A 15,737-nucleotide genomic window follows, 5' to 3' on the forward strand; every position below is an offset into this window, starting at 1 on the left:
AATTGAACCAAGATATCCAAAACTTTCCTGAAAAGCCTTTTTTTTTCTATTATTATTGTTATTGTCTTTTATTTTATTCTAGTATTATTGTTTTTTTTTTTTTTAAAGAACCCTCTGCCTTTCAGTTCCAGGTACAGTTTTCTTGTGGATAGAATAGCAAATATTCCAAAAGGTGTGAGTTAGGCCATCTAAAACACTTAGATATTCAACTCATGCCAAATTCAACACAGTTTCAACTCACCAGTCATAGACTGTTAGTTTTATCTTCTCACACATGGAGGGAAACTGTTAAAGAGAAACAGAGAAAGGCAATTATTCATCCATTAATTCACTAATGAGGTGAGTCAATATTCTTAGTTTTTAACGAAAGAAAAGAAAGTCAAACCTTGATCTGAAGATTGACAACTTGATTCCATTCAGGGTTTGCATTTCTCTCAATTATATTTGTGCAAACCTGTAAAAATCACCAAAGAAAAACAGTAGGTAGTCACAGTTCTAGTTGCTAACAGCTGTGTGAGTATGTGTGTGTGAGATTGTGACTTTGGCAGTCTAGTCATTAGTGATATATTTAATAACCCATAAGCCCTTCCTCCATCCAACCATCCTTTCTTCCTTCATTCCTTTTTCCTTTCCTTTCCTCTCTTTTGTTTCTCTCTTCTCTCTCCCCCTCCTTCCTCCTTATTTCTCTCTATCTTCCTCTCTCCTGACCTCTCCCTTTTGTCTTGGTAACAGGGACCGAACCAGGGCTTTGTACATACGAAGCATATATACCTACACCTCAAATCTGAACTTTATTTTTTTCTGACAATAATTAGGTAAAATATGAGATGAGTTTGACTTTCACATCAGTCTTTGTTTCTCCTGTCCACTATTGTTTTTCTTTTAATCTATGTCTTCACTTGCTAAATGTCTAACAGGTGAATGTAATAGGAACTGAGGTTACTGAACATTTATTATATACTGTTTGATAAGCATCTCATGGTTATTAATTAACCAGGTCTTTTGATCCCACTCACCAACTACCTGCCTACTCCTGTCTCTGGCATTTCCAGCACTCAGCTGCTTAGGCTTACAGCCATTCAGGACAACCTCTCCCCCACCCCACCCTACTCAACCTTCAGTAAATCCTGACACTCATTTCTTCATGAAACCCCCGGCATGCTTCCTCACAAACATCTGCACTTGGCTTTCATATGATTCCCCACTTCCCTTCCTGCCTACCGACGGTGACACCACTCTACCGTGAGCCCTCCCCATCTCACCCCCACTGACCCCCTGTTCCCCTTTCCTTTTTGCTTGCTCTCCTCCAGCCACACAGGCTTTCCTTCCCTGAAAAGATGCTTTCTTCGTGGCCTCTTCCTGCTTGGAGCCTCTGCCCTCAGGATCTCTACACATCCAGGCCTCCCACTCAAATGATACTTCTTCCAAGGTGTCTCACTGATAACTTCGCTAAACACACTGAGTACACATATACTCATTCCCACAAATACACATGTATTTGTGTATACATACATACATACAAATATACATACAGACACATGCATACACACACACCTGTCACTTGCGGTCATTTTGCTTTCTGTGTGTTCCTCAGCACTGACTAAAACCATCCAGTTCTTGTTTGCTTGTTTACTAAGTTCACTAGTTGAACACATAAGACCTAAATTCCTGTGTGTAAAGAATTTGGAAGAGGGACCTTTGAGGAGGAAATTGAAAGTGATGAGGTCATGAGAGTGAGGTTCTCACGGTGGCATTAGTAGCTTTATTAGGAGGCAGAGAGATTTGAACTGTCCTATTTACCCTCTCTTGTCACGGGTCCTTCTGCCACAGTACAGTGCGGTAGAAGGTCCTTACCAGATGCTCAGCAGATATCCACGCTTTGTTCTTGACTTTCCAGCCTCAAAACCATGAGCCAAGTGGACTTCTATTCTAAAACTTACCCAGGCTCAGGTATTTTGCTCTAACAGTAGAACACAGATTAAGACAATCTGTGTCTTCTGGGCTCCAAGGGAACTATCCCTGCTCTTGTGTCACTTCCATATTCCCAGAGCACGAAATGTATTGCTTCTTAAGCGAATTAACCAACTCAAAGATCCTATGAGCTCATTAGCACTCACAGTTACAGTTTAGGAAATTGACACTCGGAAGTTAAGGAGTGTGGCTGACTGCGGAGTAGAATGAAGCCTACAGTTCAAATCAGACTTCACTTTATCCCAGGGGCAGGGGTTTTCCCATTGTACCCACCATGACTCTCCCAGGAAACTATACGCAGTCACATGTACGCTGTTCATAGATTCCTGCTTTAATAACGAAATAGCTCAAACACGAAGAAGAAGGCGGCTCTTGATTCCTGAACTGCCCAGGGTGTGTCATTCTATGGAATAAAAATTTCCATTTTGGACTATCTCGGTGGTGGATGTGGTCTCCCCTACACCAGGAGTCTCCCTGATTTTTCCAGACGACTAAGACAGGCTTTTCTGCTCTACCCTCCTGTCTCAGCAGCTTGTCAGACAAAAGGTGAGAAACCCAATGGGAGTCAGGAGTTGGGGTGTCCTTGTAAATTCTGACTGTCACAGTCTAGAGCAGTGGTTTTCAACCTGTGGCTTGAGACCCATTTGGGGGTTGAACAACCCTTTCATAGGGGTTGTATATCAGATATCCACATTACAATTCATAACAATAGCAAAATTATAAAGTAGCAACAAAATAACGTTATAGGTGGGGGTAGTGATCGCAACATGAGGAACTATATTAAAGGGTTGCAGCATTAGGAAGGTTGAGAACCACTGGTCTAGCGTCATCTGAGAGAAAAGTCTCATTTGCAGAATTACCTAGATCACACTGGCTGATGATGAGAATGTGGGGATTGTCTTGACTGTTAGTTGACACAGGAAGGCACAGCCCACTGGGGGCAGCACCATTCTCTAAGCAAGTGATCTTGGGCTGTGTAAGAAGGCTAGCTAAGAAGCATGAGCCTGGGAACCAGCCAGAGACTGAGCCGGTAACCTGTGCTCTCTACTTTGAGCTCCCGTTTGAATCCCTGTCTGACTTCCCTCAATGATGGGTTGTAACTTGAAAGCTGAAATAAGCCCTTTCCTCCGCTAGGTGCTTTTGGTCAGAAAGTTTTACCACAGCAACAGAATGGCAACTAGGAATGATTAATGGTTGGCTGGGGATTTTGCCCAAGCTTAAGGGAATAGTTGAAGCTGAGAAATAACTACAACAGTCCAGTGCTGGTCTCACTATTCTGATCTCCAAAAGACAGATTTTTCTAACTGGTGTCCTGTATATTTCCTACTCCAACATAAGGCTGCGGAAAATCTGGCATAGCCAGTTTCAATAACCAGTGTCTCTGCAGAGTGGCCCACTGACCAGGGGCCATTTACCAAAGATAACTAGGAATTCACCCCCAAGGAAATCACAGCACGTTAAATGTCTGTTCTAAGAGATGCACACATTTAGATCACATACGTACCTTTTTCCCAGCAAAGGAGACTTCCACAAAAGGGTCCACAAGATTTTTCTTGTCTGCAGTGCCGCCAAATATTTCCTTCACCGTTTGGGAGAAGGCATCGTCCACTGGAAAGGGACAGGCCCCATGGGAAAAATTAAATCCACTCTCTTAAAACAATGAAAGATGTTCAACAAAATTCAAAATGTCCCCAATGCATCAAAAGAGATTTAAGAAGAACTGTTCTCTAGGGTGGGAAGAACTAGCAGCAAAAATCCCTTTGTCTTGAGAGAGAGCGAAGAGGAGAGAGAGGGGAGTGGAGAGAGAGAGGGGAGAGAGGAGAGAGGGGGAGAGGAGAGAAAGGGAGAAAGAAAATGTATTTTTCCCTGCAAAGTTTTTAAAATAATTGAGTGCCTTGGAAAAACAAACTAATAAATGATTATATTAAGAACAAACCATTCATGGAAGATGAAACAGTTTTCCTGACATCCATTTGGTCAGTAAGAGGCAATTGTCAAGTTCAGTTTTTCTGATTTGGGGAATGTGTACCAGGCCCAGCTGACATTTTAGAGAAATGCTTGAAAAGTCAATATACTTATAAACAGCATATTTCTCACACACTGATGCACTGCAAATGTGGTGTCTCTGTTTCAACAAACTGCAAAGTGGACAGAAATCAATTGAATGGGCCAGTGTAGGAAGAATAATGTGAACCTAATTTAATCTATTGAAGACATTTCCAAGGGAAAAATGGAAAGGGGACATTGTAGAATCTTTGAAAGGAGGGAAGTGTTCTCAGGGAAAGGAGGGCACATGCATACCAGGACATGTGTGTAGAAGTCAGAGGACAACCTTTGTCTTTATCTTTATCTTGGTTTTTGAGGCAGGGTCTCTCTTGTTTGCTATTATGCTATGTACTCCAGGTCATTTGGCCCCCCAGCTTCAGGGTTAGCACCCTGTCTTGGCATACCATCTAGATTTAGGGGTGCTGAAACTGCAGACACAAGCCACTGCATCTAGCTTTTACATGGGTTCTGGGAATCCGAAATCAGATATCAAGCTTGCAAAGTAGACACTTTTCATACTGAACCATCTTCCTGCTCCCTGCTCAGCTATATGTAACAGTCCAGTAGGAAACATGTTTTACTTTTGTTATAAAATTTTATGCTTTCTTTAGGACAGAGGAGGTTGATGGGGGTCAGTGATATGGCTCAGCGGGTCCAAATCAGACCCCTCAAAAATGGCAGTGCTGGAACAGTGTCCTAAACAGAAGGACTTTGGCCAGGTAAACAGAAGGTTCATTGTTGGGTAAACAAAGGCCTACACTTGGGTTTCTGTTTGCTAGGAGCCTCCTTTAGTCTACCTTCAAAGGGCACCTACCTACAGCAAGGGCATCCTGTCCTGCGTCAATCTGCACAGCCTGGATCAGCTCAAAAGCCCCACCCTGCTGACTTATATAAAATCTACTTGCTTTTCTGCCATTTTTGCTCTTCTCTCTGCCCCCGAGAGACAGCCTTGGCAGTTTGGTCCCAACAAACCCTTCTTTCTACAGATAGAGTTAGTGGTCTAGTTCAGTGATTTCACTCACTTACAAGACCCACATGATGGGAGGACCCCCATGAGCTCAAGTTGTCCTCTGATCTCATGTGTACAGTGACATTTGTGCCTGGGTACCACACACACAGACACGCACATGCATATATACACACAATGTAATGCTAAAAAAAAAAAAAAAGAGAGGTTGGAAGTGCTGATTCTTCACACCTCTATAGCAGTCTCTAGAAGGATACAGAACATGGATGGAAAAAAGGACAGAGCGGAATGGATCAAAGGGAGGCACTCAAGAGAAAACATGGATGAGCAGTGTCTGCCCCAGCAGCTGCTCAGAAATTTTTCAGTGGGGCCAGATGAATGAAAGGCCACGAAGGCCTTTCAAAGGGGGCCTATAGCAAGGAGCATCCATCATACTCAGAGTTCAGTATGTATCATGTCAAAGACTTCCGAAACCCCCATGAAGGACTAAGGCAGTACATACTCTGCGGGATGTCCTCAGCTCGGTAGATCTTCAGCAAGAAGGTTACCCACCGGAGGGCGATGCCCGCCGGAAGTAACAAGTTGCTCTCCACGTCATCAGTGTCACTATCACGATCCCGTTTCTCAGGCTATGAGAGACATGGTTAAAATCACACATGTGAAAAAGAAGCAGTTCTAAGAGAAACCAAGTTACTGACGTCCAGAAATGCCTCCATTATCATCTCTACTGTTTGGAGCTTTGGCCACTGATTTCCCTTCAGCTTCCTGTTTCTAGTTTTCTGTCTGATGTCTCAGAACTATCACTAACCCTTCAGGTGGAAGGAAGTGATGAAGTAAGGAATTTTTGCGTGGAAGAAAAACTCAAGCCTTTCTAATGATGCTAATAAGTTATTAAACACGCACAGAGTTCTTGAATGAAATACTTCCTGGGTGCTGTGGCACACACTTGTGAACCTAGCACATAAGCAGGTGAAGGCAGGAAAATCAGAAGTTCAAAGTGAACCTTAGTGACAGAACCAGAGCTGAGGCCAGTATGAGCTACATGAGACCCTGACTCAATACTCTTGGCCCCCTAAAAGAAAGACCCACAAATACTAGGAGGCACCAAGAAGGAATCTGAGCTGCAGTGATGATCTGTGATCAGCAAAGGATAGCTTCTTGGAATCAGCCATCAGGTGTAAGGGTGACAGTTGGGAGTCTGAACTCTGTTTTACAGTCCACTGCTTAAGTGTGTTTGTAAGACTGGCAGGTACAGGGTAAGGGACTCACAGGGGGTTCGTCTCCAGTTCCCAGGACAAACATGCTGACTTTCATGTAACCTTTTGCACCTGAGCTGGTGTCCTCTGGGTCATTGAGAAGAAGCCATTTCCTCATTACAGCGTGGCCTAACATAAAGGAACAAAAGGACAGGGACACTCTAAAGATGTGCTGGCAGGACTGTGATTTCATCCAATTCCCCAGAGGGGTCCACATAGCAATATCTCCTGTTCATGCTCCACCCACATCTTAGCCCCACCTCCTATCCCCTGTAACACTTTCACAGTTTGATCTTAATAAGACCATGAGATCATCACAAAACAAAGACATCACAATTTATGTGTGCTATGATAAAAAAAAATTAGACATCTGTATCAACCTGCTGTTATCTGTCTTCATTAAGCATCCTTCACATTACAGAAATAGCGTTTCCTTAGCCCTGTAATGGATTTGGGGAGCATGTCTCTATGGAAGAACTCTTTTCTAGCATTAAGAGGACCTGAGCTGATCCCCACCATTGAAAAGAAATTTCTTCGATCTCTAGATTTTCTTAAGCACTAGCATTTTCTTCAGAATTAGAAGGTGTTGACTGGTAGAACACTACTTACCAGGTTCATCATAAACAAATCCAACATCAATCTGGGGAAAAGTCAAAACAAGTTAAATAGATTTTTAAAATCAGTCTAGTCACGTTAAAGAAAAAAAAAAAACAAAACATTATGTCTAGAAATGATGCCCTAGCTCTTAAACCCCCAAGATCTAAATTCCTACCTCACCCACTCTGTGCTAGCACTTTGCTTGATATATGATGGCATATAGAAGACTCGATGGATCACTGCTGAATAAATGAACTAGACTCAGGGTTGGAAGACACCATGAAAGCAGGATGACCAGAATGTTCTAGTTTGTCTGAGACTTTCTTAGTTTCTGCATTAAAAGCGCCAGGGAACCTGGGACTGTTAATCACCCCACAGGAAATCACCTAACCCAGGCTCCTTTCCAAGCTTCCTTCTGCTCCAGTCAGTCTTAATGTGATTACTAATTGAATCATTGATTGGACGGTTCCATGATGTCTTTATACATCTTCATGAAGATGATTCCATCTTGCAGATGAAGCAATGGAGGATCAGAGCAGTTAATAGAGTGCACCTGGGTGACAGGCAGGATATGACCAGATGTCTGCCTGACCCAGATCATCTTACAAGCATGTTAGTGACTGGAGCATCTTCCTTCAGAGGGTAGATCATCCTCTGAGAACCGCTGAGGCACCAATCACAAGTCTACACAGCAAGAGCTACTTGGAAAAGTGTAGCTTCTCTTTCCCAATTTCACTTTCTGTTCTCATTTCAGACTTACAACAGGCTTTGTAGCCCGAGCTCTGGGGCCATTGGTGAGTAGAGCTGGTTGAGGGCTTTTTGCCAGCACCAAGAACAAGTCCTTTGTAGCAAAGACTTTGCTTCCATCGACAAGCTGGAAGCCAATGAGGACCCTCAGTGACACGCTAAAGCACCATGCCTTGGACACTGTTAGTGTTATACTTTGAAGATAGACAAGACCCATGAAGACATTAGTGAAAATCATGGTGTGCACGCTTTACCTATAACCTGAAGATAGCACCAACATGTGTGCCCTGAGGCCTGGCTGTCACTCAGCTTCCCTACTATGGGAGCTCTCATGTTTACATAATTCAAAGAAGTTTGCTGTTGTCACTCACCTTAAATTCCCCCATCAGGGAATCTGCCCTCAAAGAATGGGAGTTATAAACCTGGAAGAAAGGAGAGGGGTGAGCTGACAGCCTTCGCCCAGTGGTCAGTGAGCAGTGTCCTCCTGCCCTTGCCCCTTACCCGGATGCTGATGATCTCATCCATGAGCTCAGAAGGTGTGATGTGCACATTGTAGAAAAATAACTGTCAAAACAACAGAGAACACATTCCAACGTTAGCCGGTGACTCGGTTCTGGAGGATCTGATGCTGCAGGTCTGTCTAGAAAACTATTAAACACTTTCAGAATTAGGTAGGGCCTTGTGGACACAGTGCCCATCTGTGCATGGTGGCATAGGAGAACAGGAGAAATAACTAATATAAGCATTTACTTAACTAAGTACACGTGTTCATTTAGCACTAGACTATCTGACTAAAACCAGGATCTAGATTCTCCCACACTGCCACTTTAACCGAAGTGGTGCTAAAGGCCGTAATGCCCAGTCAGTCCACTAACGCTCTTACTTCCATAGTTTCTGTCTAATGCCTTCAAGGAAACATTGGCCATTCGCTCGTAATTCCTTCTCAGTCAAGTTTCATCCCACCTTTCTCGGCACATAAGCAGCTGAGATAAGAGGATTGCATGAGTTGGAAGCTAGCCTGGGCTACACAGTGAGTTCTAGGTTAGCCTGGGCTACAATGTGAGGATCTTATCTCAAAAAAGGAGAGAGATTTAGTAGTCACAAAAACTAATCTACTTTTCTCCAACTTTTACATAGAAATATTGTAAATATACCAAGAGTTGTGACCATGGTAAGATAAAACACTTTTCACCTTTGCTGTCATGGTAGAACTCTTTCTTGGTTTGTTTGCCTTGTTTTTTTGTTTTTTGTTCTTTCTTTCTTTCTTTCTTTCTTTCTTTCTTTCTTTCTTTCCTTTCTTTCTTCCCTTCCTTCCTTCTTTTCTTCCTTCCTTCTTTCTTTTTTTTTATTTTTTATTTTTCGAGACAGGGTCTCACTATGTAGCTCTGTCTGTCCTGGAACTCACTCTATAGACTAGGCTGGCCTCAAACTCACAGTCACCTGACTCTGCCTCCCAAGTGCTAGGATTAAAGATGTGTACCACCACCACCCAGAGGTCTTGGGGTTTTCCTGGGTGGAGTTTGCTTTGTTTTGTTTTTGCTTTTTAAGGAATATAGATTTATATCAGTTTTTCCAAGCTGGGAAGTTTCTACCCTGTCTATGGCTATCTCAAAATACACAGGAACCCAAAACACAAAGGCTAGTCTTTCTTAAATTCTGGGTTTCTTTTTTTGTTTATTTGTTTCTTTTTTTCTTTCATTCTTAATTTTTAACTGAATCATTCAAAAGAAAATTTAGATATGTCAATCTATTCCTTCAAAATATATTTGTACATGTCTTGTAAGAGCAAGGGCACCTTTATGCACAAGCACAATGTTGCTATCACGCGCCCAAAATGAATACAGAAGTAGTCAATTTTCAGATTTTTCTATTTCAAAACAAAACAATATTTCAAAACAAAACAAAAAAATTCTTGGATTTTTTTTTTCCAAAATTTAAGGTCTACAAAAAGATCACAGCTGTACCTAGATGTCCTATCTCTTCAGTTTCATCTTATCTAGAACAGTACTATTGTTTCTTGAGTTCTTTACAGGGATCGGTTGTTTTGTTAATATGGCACAGCCAGTCCATAGTGCATAGTGCTGCACACCTGTAATCTGAGAACTTGAGAGACTGAGGTAAAGAGCGCAAGACCTCAGGCCAGCCTGGGCTACATAGTCAAACTGACCTTATACATATATAAATATATATATATGTATATATACGTATATATATGTATATATACGTATATATACATATATATATATATAGAGAGAGAGAGAGAGAGTCTGCCATAGTAGTCTGCTTTAGTCTGTAGAAGCTGATATATTGTCTACAACACAGACAGTTGATTGGCTTTTCTATGTCTTATCAAGACATATGTGTCATTATTGCCAGGGACTGTGGTGCACGCCTGTCCTCCCAGTACTCAGGAGGCAGAGGCAGGCAGATCTTTGTGAGTTCGAGGCCAGCCTGGTCTAGAAATCGAATCTAAGATGGCCAAGGCTGCACAGAAAAACCCTGTCTCAAAATAAAAAAAAAAAAAAAAAATCAGACATATGTGTCATATAAATGGTGGTGGGGATGGGACTGTAGCTCAGAATACATGTAGCATGGATGATGATGCTGGTTCAAATCCCTGGTACCACACACACATAAAATATAGCCATGTCATTTCATTGTGTTCTTGGTGAAATCAAGTTGACAACTTGGTTAAGATGAAGAATGTGAAAAGTCTAAGGAAGATGGAGACTCTGGCTGAACGTCTCATAATAGCTTAGTTAACAGAAAGCCCATATCATAAAAGCCTTAACTGACAGGTCTCATGTCTAAAGCCCCAAGTCACTGCCATCTATAGGTATATATATGCTATTGTCTGTCATCAATCTCAGAAGTATAAGTTTGAAGAGAATGGGGCCCTCACCTCACTTAAATAAGACAAAAGACAGGGATCAGAAGAGAAGAAAATGGTTTATTTTATGAATGTAGATAGGAAAAAAAGACAAAGCCAGAACCGAGGCTGGAATTAGATGTTCTAGGGAAAAAGAGAGAGTAGAAAAGGTCGAGGCCAAGGAATCTCAGAGCTCTGTCTCCCGAGAGTAGCACTGGGCTCTGGGATACACCTAAGTTGTTTCCGTTCATACCCAGTTGTGGTTTTGTGGTCTCTGAGAATGGGAAGGCACCAAGCCCCTTTGAGTGTGTCACAGAAGTCAACAGAACCAGGCTGTGTTGTTTGTTCGTGTGGCTTTCCTTTAATATGAACTTTTTTTTAGCCAAGCAAATTTTGACCCTTCTTAAAACTTGGATCTCACAGTGACATAGTCAACCTTCAGAGTCATTCTGTAATCTAAAGGAGCTGGGGTGGATGCCGGTGACATCATACGTTCCATCACCAGGATGAAGGAGCCCACGGGGACTGAAAAAATGGCAGGAAGGCAGTAGGAAATCGATGGAAGCTAATTAGATGGCTTTGGGCCCAGGTGGCTCTGACCTCCCTGAGCTTATACTGGAGGCTTGTGCCATACTTTCCAGTTCTTAGCCCCTTCCTGTGCCTCCCTCCTCCGTGAACTGGGTAGAATTGGCAGGAGGAGGGGAGGTGTACAAACAGGACAGACTGGGTGAGCAGGGCCATGCCTTCTCCACCCACTCACCTCATCAAAAAATGGATTGTTCCCTCTCTTGATTCTTGTTCGGTGTGTCTGGCCACAGATGTGAACTTTCACCACAGGCCTTATATTGTTGCCGCATAACTGTCGGCCCTCAATCACTCTGACTCGGATCTGCAAGTACAAAGCGGTGTCGTTACCAAACCTTCCCCAGTGTGGGGTGCAAAGGAATCCTCAGGCGACGCCTCAGCTCTCTGGCTCATAAGGATGGCTGAAAGCAGGCAGTAGTCTGGAAGGAGCGGTCTTCGATCATCTCCAACATGGGGACCCTGGCTGGGTTTCTCAATCCAGATCAGCTGAGCAGGAGAAAAGGTTCAGAGCTGGCTGGGGTGGCGGTGGGGAGTGGGGGGGGGGGAGCAGGGCCAACTGAGGCTCTGGTGCTGCAGCCCTGTGCCTGGTCTGCAAGTGCCCCTGCAGTGCATTCATGCAGAGAGCTAAGTGCATTCATGCAGAGAGCTAAGAAAAATGCAACTGCTATTCTTTGTTAATTGGCTCCTGCCTCCTTCCAAAGAAAAGAAAGGTTCCAGTTACTTTCCTTAGAAGCGGGATGGTTTGCTTTGACATGGAACTCTCCTTTCAGGGTTAGTTCCCTTACACTCCTTTTAGCAGAGAGCTCCTGCCCATAGGACTAGGTCAATGGTGACATCACAGCAGTGGCTGTGCTGTGCTGTGGGGGTGACAGCGAGCACACAGCCACGGAGCCCTTCCCACCTGGAAATCCTGTGGCTTGTTGGACAGCATCCTGCGGCTGTTCTTTCCTTTGGTGATCCTGCGGGCAAGCTGAGCCTCTGACACTGTCCCAGAAGTCCCCTTGGGCCCAGGGCTCCTGACCATGCCATCTGCCCTTTCTTCATCTCCTGGGTCTTCTTCCTCCTCTTCTGAAATATGGAAGGGGATCCAGTTAGCAATGGTCCTTGGCCTGCAACTAGTTAGCACCCTGGTTCCTTGGACTTTCCTGTTTCAAGGAAGCAGGTAAAGGAGATGATTTGTTGGCACTGACTGGAAACTTGGGACGTTCTTTCTTCCTTTCCTTCTTTCCTTCTTTCTTTCTTTCTTTCTTTCTTTCTTTCTTTCTTTCTTTCTTTCTTTCTTCCTTCCTTCCTTCCTTCCTTCCTTTCTTTTCATTCATTTATTCATTTTACATCTCAATCCTAGTTCCCTCCCTCCTCTACTCTCAGACCTACCCTCCCTTTCTCTTACCCATACCTCCTCCCCTACACCTCAGACAAGGGGAGCGCCACCCTAGAACACCCTAGCACATCAAGTTGTACCAGGACTGAGCACATCCTCTTCTCCTGTGGCCTGGCAAGGCAGCTCTGCCAGAGGGAAGTGATCAAAAAGCAGGCAACAGAGTTCTTGTCAGAGATAGCCCCAGCTCCCCTTACTAAGGAACCCATATGAAGACTGAGCTGCTCAGCAGGAGCCTAACATAGCTGTCCACTGAGAAGCTCCACCCAGCAGTGGCTAGAAACAGATGTTGAGACTCACAGCCAAACATTGGGCAGAGCGTAGGAAGTCTTGTAGAAGAGTTGGGGGAAAGACAGAAGGACCTGAAAGGGACAGGAGCTCCACAAGAAGACCAACAGAACCAATTATCCAGGGCCCAGGTGGGGCCTGCAGAGACTTAAACACCAACCAAGGACCATGCATTGACTGGACCTAGGCCCCCTACACAAATGTAGACAGCTTCTTTAAGACAACACATTCATGGTGTATTAGAACCCTTACTCAGACCATCTTCACAGAGACAAGGGAATGTCAGAGAGCACAGGGTTGGTGAGAGGAGTATTGTGGCCTGGACTGACTGGGATAAGTGAGCGCTCATCTCAGGAACCAGTCTGAGATCAGGAGCTAGAGAGATAAGGAGATGCCATGGAGAACCAAACTTGTAGATGGACTTCAAGCCCGCACCCCCTGCTTCTCACCGCAGGTCTTCCTCTAGAGACCGACCCAGGAGTCACGCTAGGTTCCCTCCTGCTCAGCCTCTCCAGTCACAAATGCCATGATCACCAAGACTGCCCTCATGGCAGATGAAAATTCCCCTTTTCTTGCCAAGCAGGGACAGGAGTTATGTCCTCTTCTTGTCTTTCTGTTTATTACTTCAACACTCATCTGTCCCCTTCTTTACTTCCCAGGCACATCACAGACTCAAGTGAGAAAGTTTTCCCCACTCAGCAGGTTAATGTCCCCATCCTCCACTGTGTCTTAGAGCCTACTCCACAAATGTCCCCTGACTCCTAGTTACCCACTGTGGCTCCTTTTCAATGTTACCTTTCTCCTTCCTTCAACCCTTCAACTACACACTAATTTTTCTTTATCTAAACAAAACAAAACAAAACAAACAAACAAACAAACAACAAAAATCAGCTCTGCCTACCACCACTTCCTTCCCTTTTATTCACTAGATCTCTGACAAACTTTAGCTTTCATTTTCTTAAGAGACAAAAAGGGGCTGGGAAGATGGCTTAGTCAGTAAGTGCTAAGACAGACAGACAGACAGACAGACAAACAGATCCCTGGAGCTCATTGGCTAAATAGCTTCACTGGTTCAGTGAGGATCAGGTCCAATGTGAGAGTTTTGTCTCAGAGAATAAGGTGGAGAGCAACTGAGGAAGTCCTCAGACATCAACCTCTAGATGCATTGCACGTACACTCAAATGTACGTGCACATGCATGGACACACATACACGAACGACAAAGCTCCGAACTCCTGGCTATCTAAAGAGTATAAACTAAGAATGCTCAGTAGATGAAAACCAGCAGCATTTGTTCACTCCAGCCTTGGGTTCTGAACCTCTTCCTTCTGGGCTGAACAACAGTAAGTGTTCCATGAAGGATGAGGGAGCCCCAGGGCCCTGCTGAACACACTCTTCTGCACAGGCTATTCCTCTACTGACATGCTAATGTCTCCGCTGGCGTGGTCTGCTAATGAGACCCAAGCTACAAAGAATGACTGACTCTGTCATGACCACAAAGGACAATGCCCGCCCGGCTAGGAACCGCTGACTCAATGGGTGTAGCGTCTTCCCAGTGCTATCCTAATAAAGATCTGCAAAGTGAGTGGCTTAAAGCAATGTTCTCTGGCAGCTTCAAACCCTCCAGTGAGGTCTCAGGTGCTGGCAGAGGTATACTGCATGCGAAGCCTCTGGGAAAGAGCCCTCCTGCCTCTTCCCACATGGTGGCTCCTAGCTATCCTTAGCAACCATGTGCCACTCCAATCACTGCCTGTAGTCATGCGGCCTACTCCCTTACCTCATTTCCTAAGGACGCCAGTCACAGGATTTAGAGTTTGCCCTAATCCAGGGCAACCTTATCTTAGCCAACCACATACACACACTGTTTCCAAATGATATGTTCTGAAGTTTCACGTACACATGACTTTTCAGGGGACATTATGCAACCCACTAGAGAAGGCATTCCTTGATCCTTCCTAATTTGCCTAACTACTTCCTTATACAGGCTGCGCCAGTCCACACCACCCACACCACCTTCCTACCCGGTACTCCCTTCATGTCTGCGGTATTCTCCTAGGCTCTTAGAGCCCGTGGTCTAATATTATGGCTGCCCTGCATACCCTTCAACCTCTCTCCTTCTCCGTGCATCACACACACGTGTTTGTTCAACTCTGTGCTCATCCTCCCTCTGTACCTAGACAGCTCAACCCAGCTGAGAAGGGCACACACCATCTTGATGGGTCTCACAGCCTTAAGTGGGCTTGTGGTGCTGCCTGGCTATCCCCAACATTCCCAAGACCCAAGTTTTCTTGGGTCCTGGATTGAGATTGCTACTATAAGCCACCAAGGTCAGATCAGTTCATCTTTTCAGCTCCCAACATATGCATGGCTGAAAATGTCCAGAACAACACAGAGGCTAGGCTAGCATCTCACCACCAAGCTACATTCCCCGCCTCCAACACCCAGCAGTTAGTTTTACCTGGAACGCTTTATTCTCCGTTAAGGATCCTGCTTATTTATCTGACATAAAAAAGCCCGGATGCAAATTTCTCCCTTTTCTTTTTTTTTTAAACTATAAATCAATCACCCTACTAACATATGTGTTCTCTCCCAAAATTTCTGTGACTCCAAACTTCAGATCAACTACCACGCTTACAAAGATCTTTTCTCCTCTTGCTATTTAAAATTGGCTTGGATTACACAGTAGATTGGAGGCCAGTCTGGCCTAGAGTGAAACCCTGCCTTACAACAGCAACAAAGAGAACTTCCTAGTTAGAGACCCTGAGGGTCATTACGTCTAGACTCCTGATGTTGCAAGGAATGAGAGGATCAGCAAAACCAACAACCTGAGAATGGACCAGTGCTCAGAATCAGATCTGCCGACTTCTTGTAGCTCAGAGTGCTCATGTCCACCTCAATTCCCTGTACAAATGCCATCCTGCTTCCTAACAATGACATGCTACTTGGTCAAATCCTTGAAAGCTTTGACCATCTGTGCCCTTCCCAAATGCTCGTAGCTCTTTCTTTCTGTGACCCTCACCTCACCAGTAATGTT

The 15,737-nt window shown here is 44.3% G+C and overlaps 1 protein-coding gene across 1 annotated transcript in view; it reads right to left on the reverse strand.

Moving 5' to 3' along the window:
- Positions 1 to 241: 241 nt before the first annotated feature.
- The window catches only part of LOC129684186 (myoferlin-like), a gene marked incomplete at its 3' end in the record, with an annotated part of 32,489 nt that continues 16,993 nt past the window's right edge, over positions 242 to 15,737 (reverse strand). Inside the window, exons 5-14 of the mRNA XM_055617260.1 lie at positions 11,940 to 12,106; positions 11,214 to 11,342; positions 8,086 to 8,148; positions 7,956 to 8,006; positions 6,850 to 6,880; positions 6,254 to 6,369; positions 5,487 to 5,613; positions 3,476 to 3,579; positions 386 to 454; positions 242 to 285 (exon numbers count right to left, since the gene is read on the reverse strand). Of these exons, the coding sequence (XP_055473235.1) occupies positions 242 to 285; positions 386 to 454; positions 3,476 to 3,579; positions 5,487 to 5,613; positions 6,254 to 6,369; positions 6,850 to 6,880; positions 7,956 to 8,006; positions 8,086 to 8,148; positions 11,214 to 11,342; positions 11,940 to 12,106 (901 nt within the window). The remainder of the gene's footprint in view (positions 286 to 385; positions 455 to 3,475; positions 3,580 to 5,486; positions 5,614 to 6,253; positions 6,370 to 6,849; positions 6,881 to 7,955; positions 8,007 to 8,085; positions 8,149 to 11,213; positions 11,343 to 11,939; positions 12,107 to 15,737) is intronic.

The sequence above is a fragment of the Psammomys obesus genome, unplaced genomic scaffold (assembly GCF_907164565.1).
Source record: "Psammomys obesus unplaced genomic scaffold, mPsaObe1.curated_primary_1811, whole genome shotgun sequence".
In the NCBI taxonomy this organism is placed as follows: domain Eukaryota; kingdom Metazoa; phylum Chordata; class Mammalia; order Rodentia; family Muridae; genus Psammomys; species Psammomys obesus.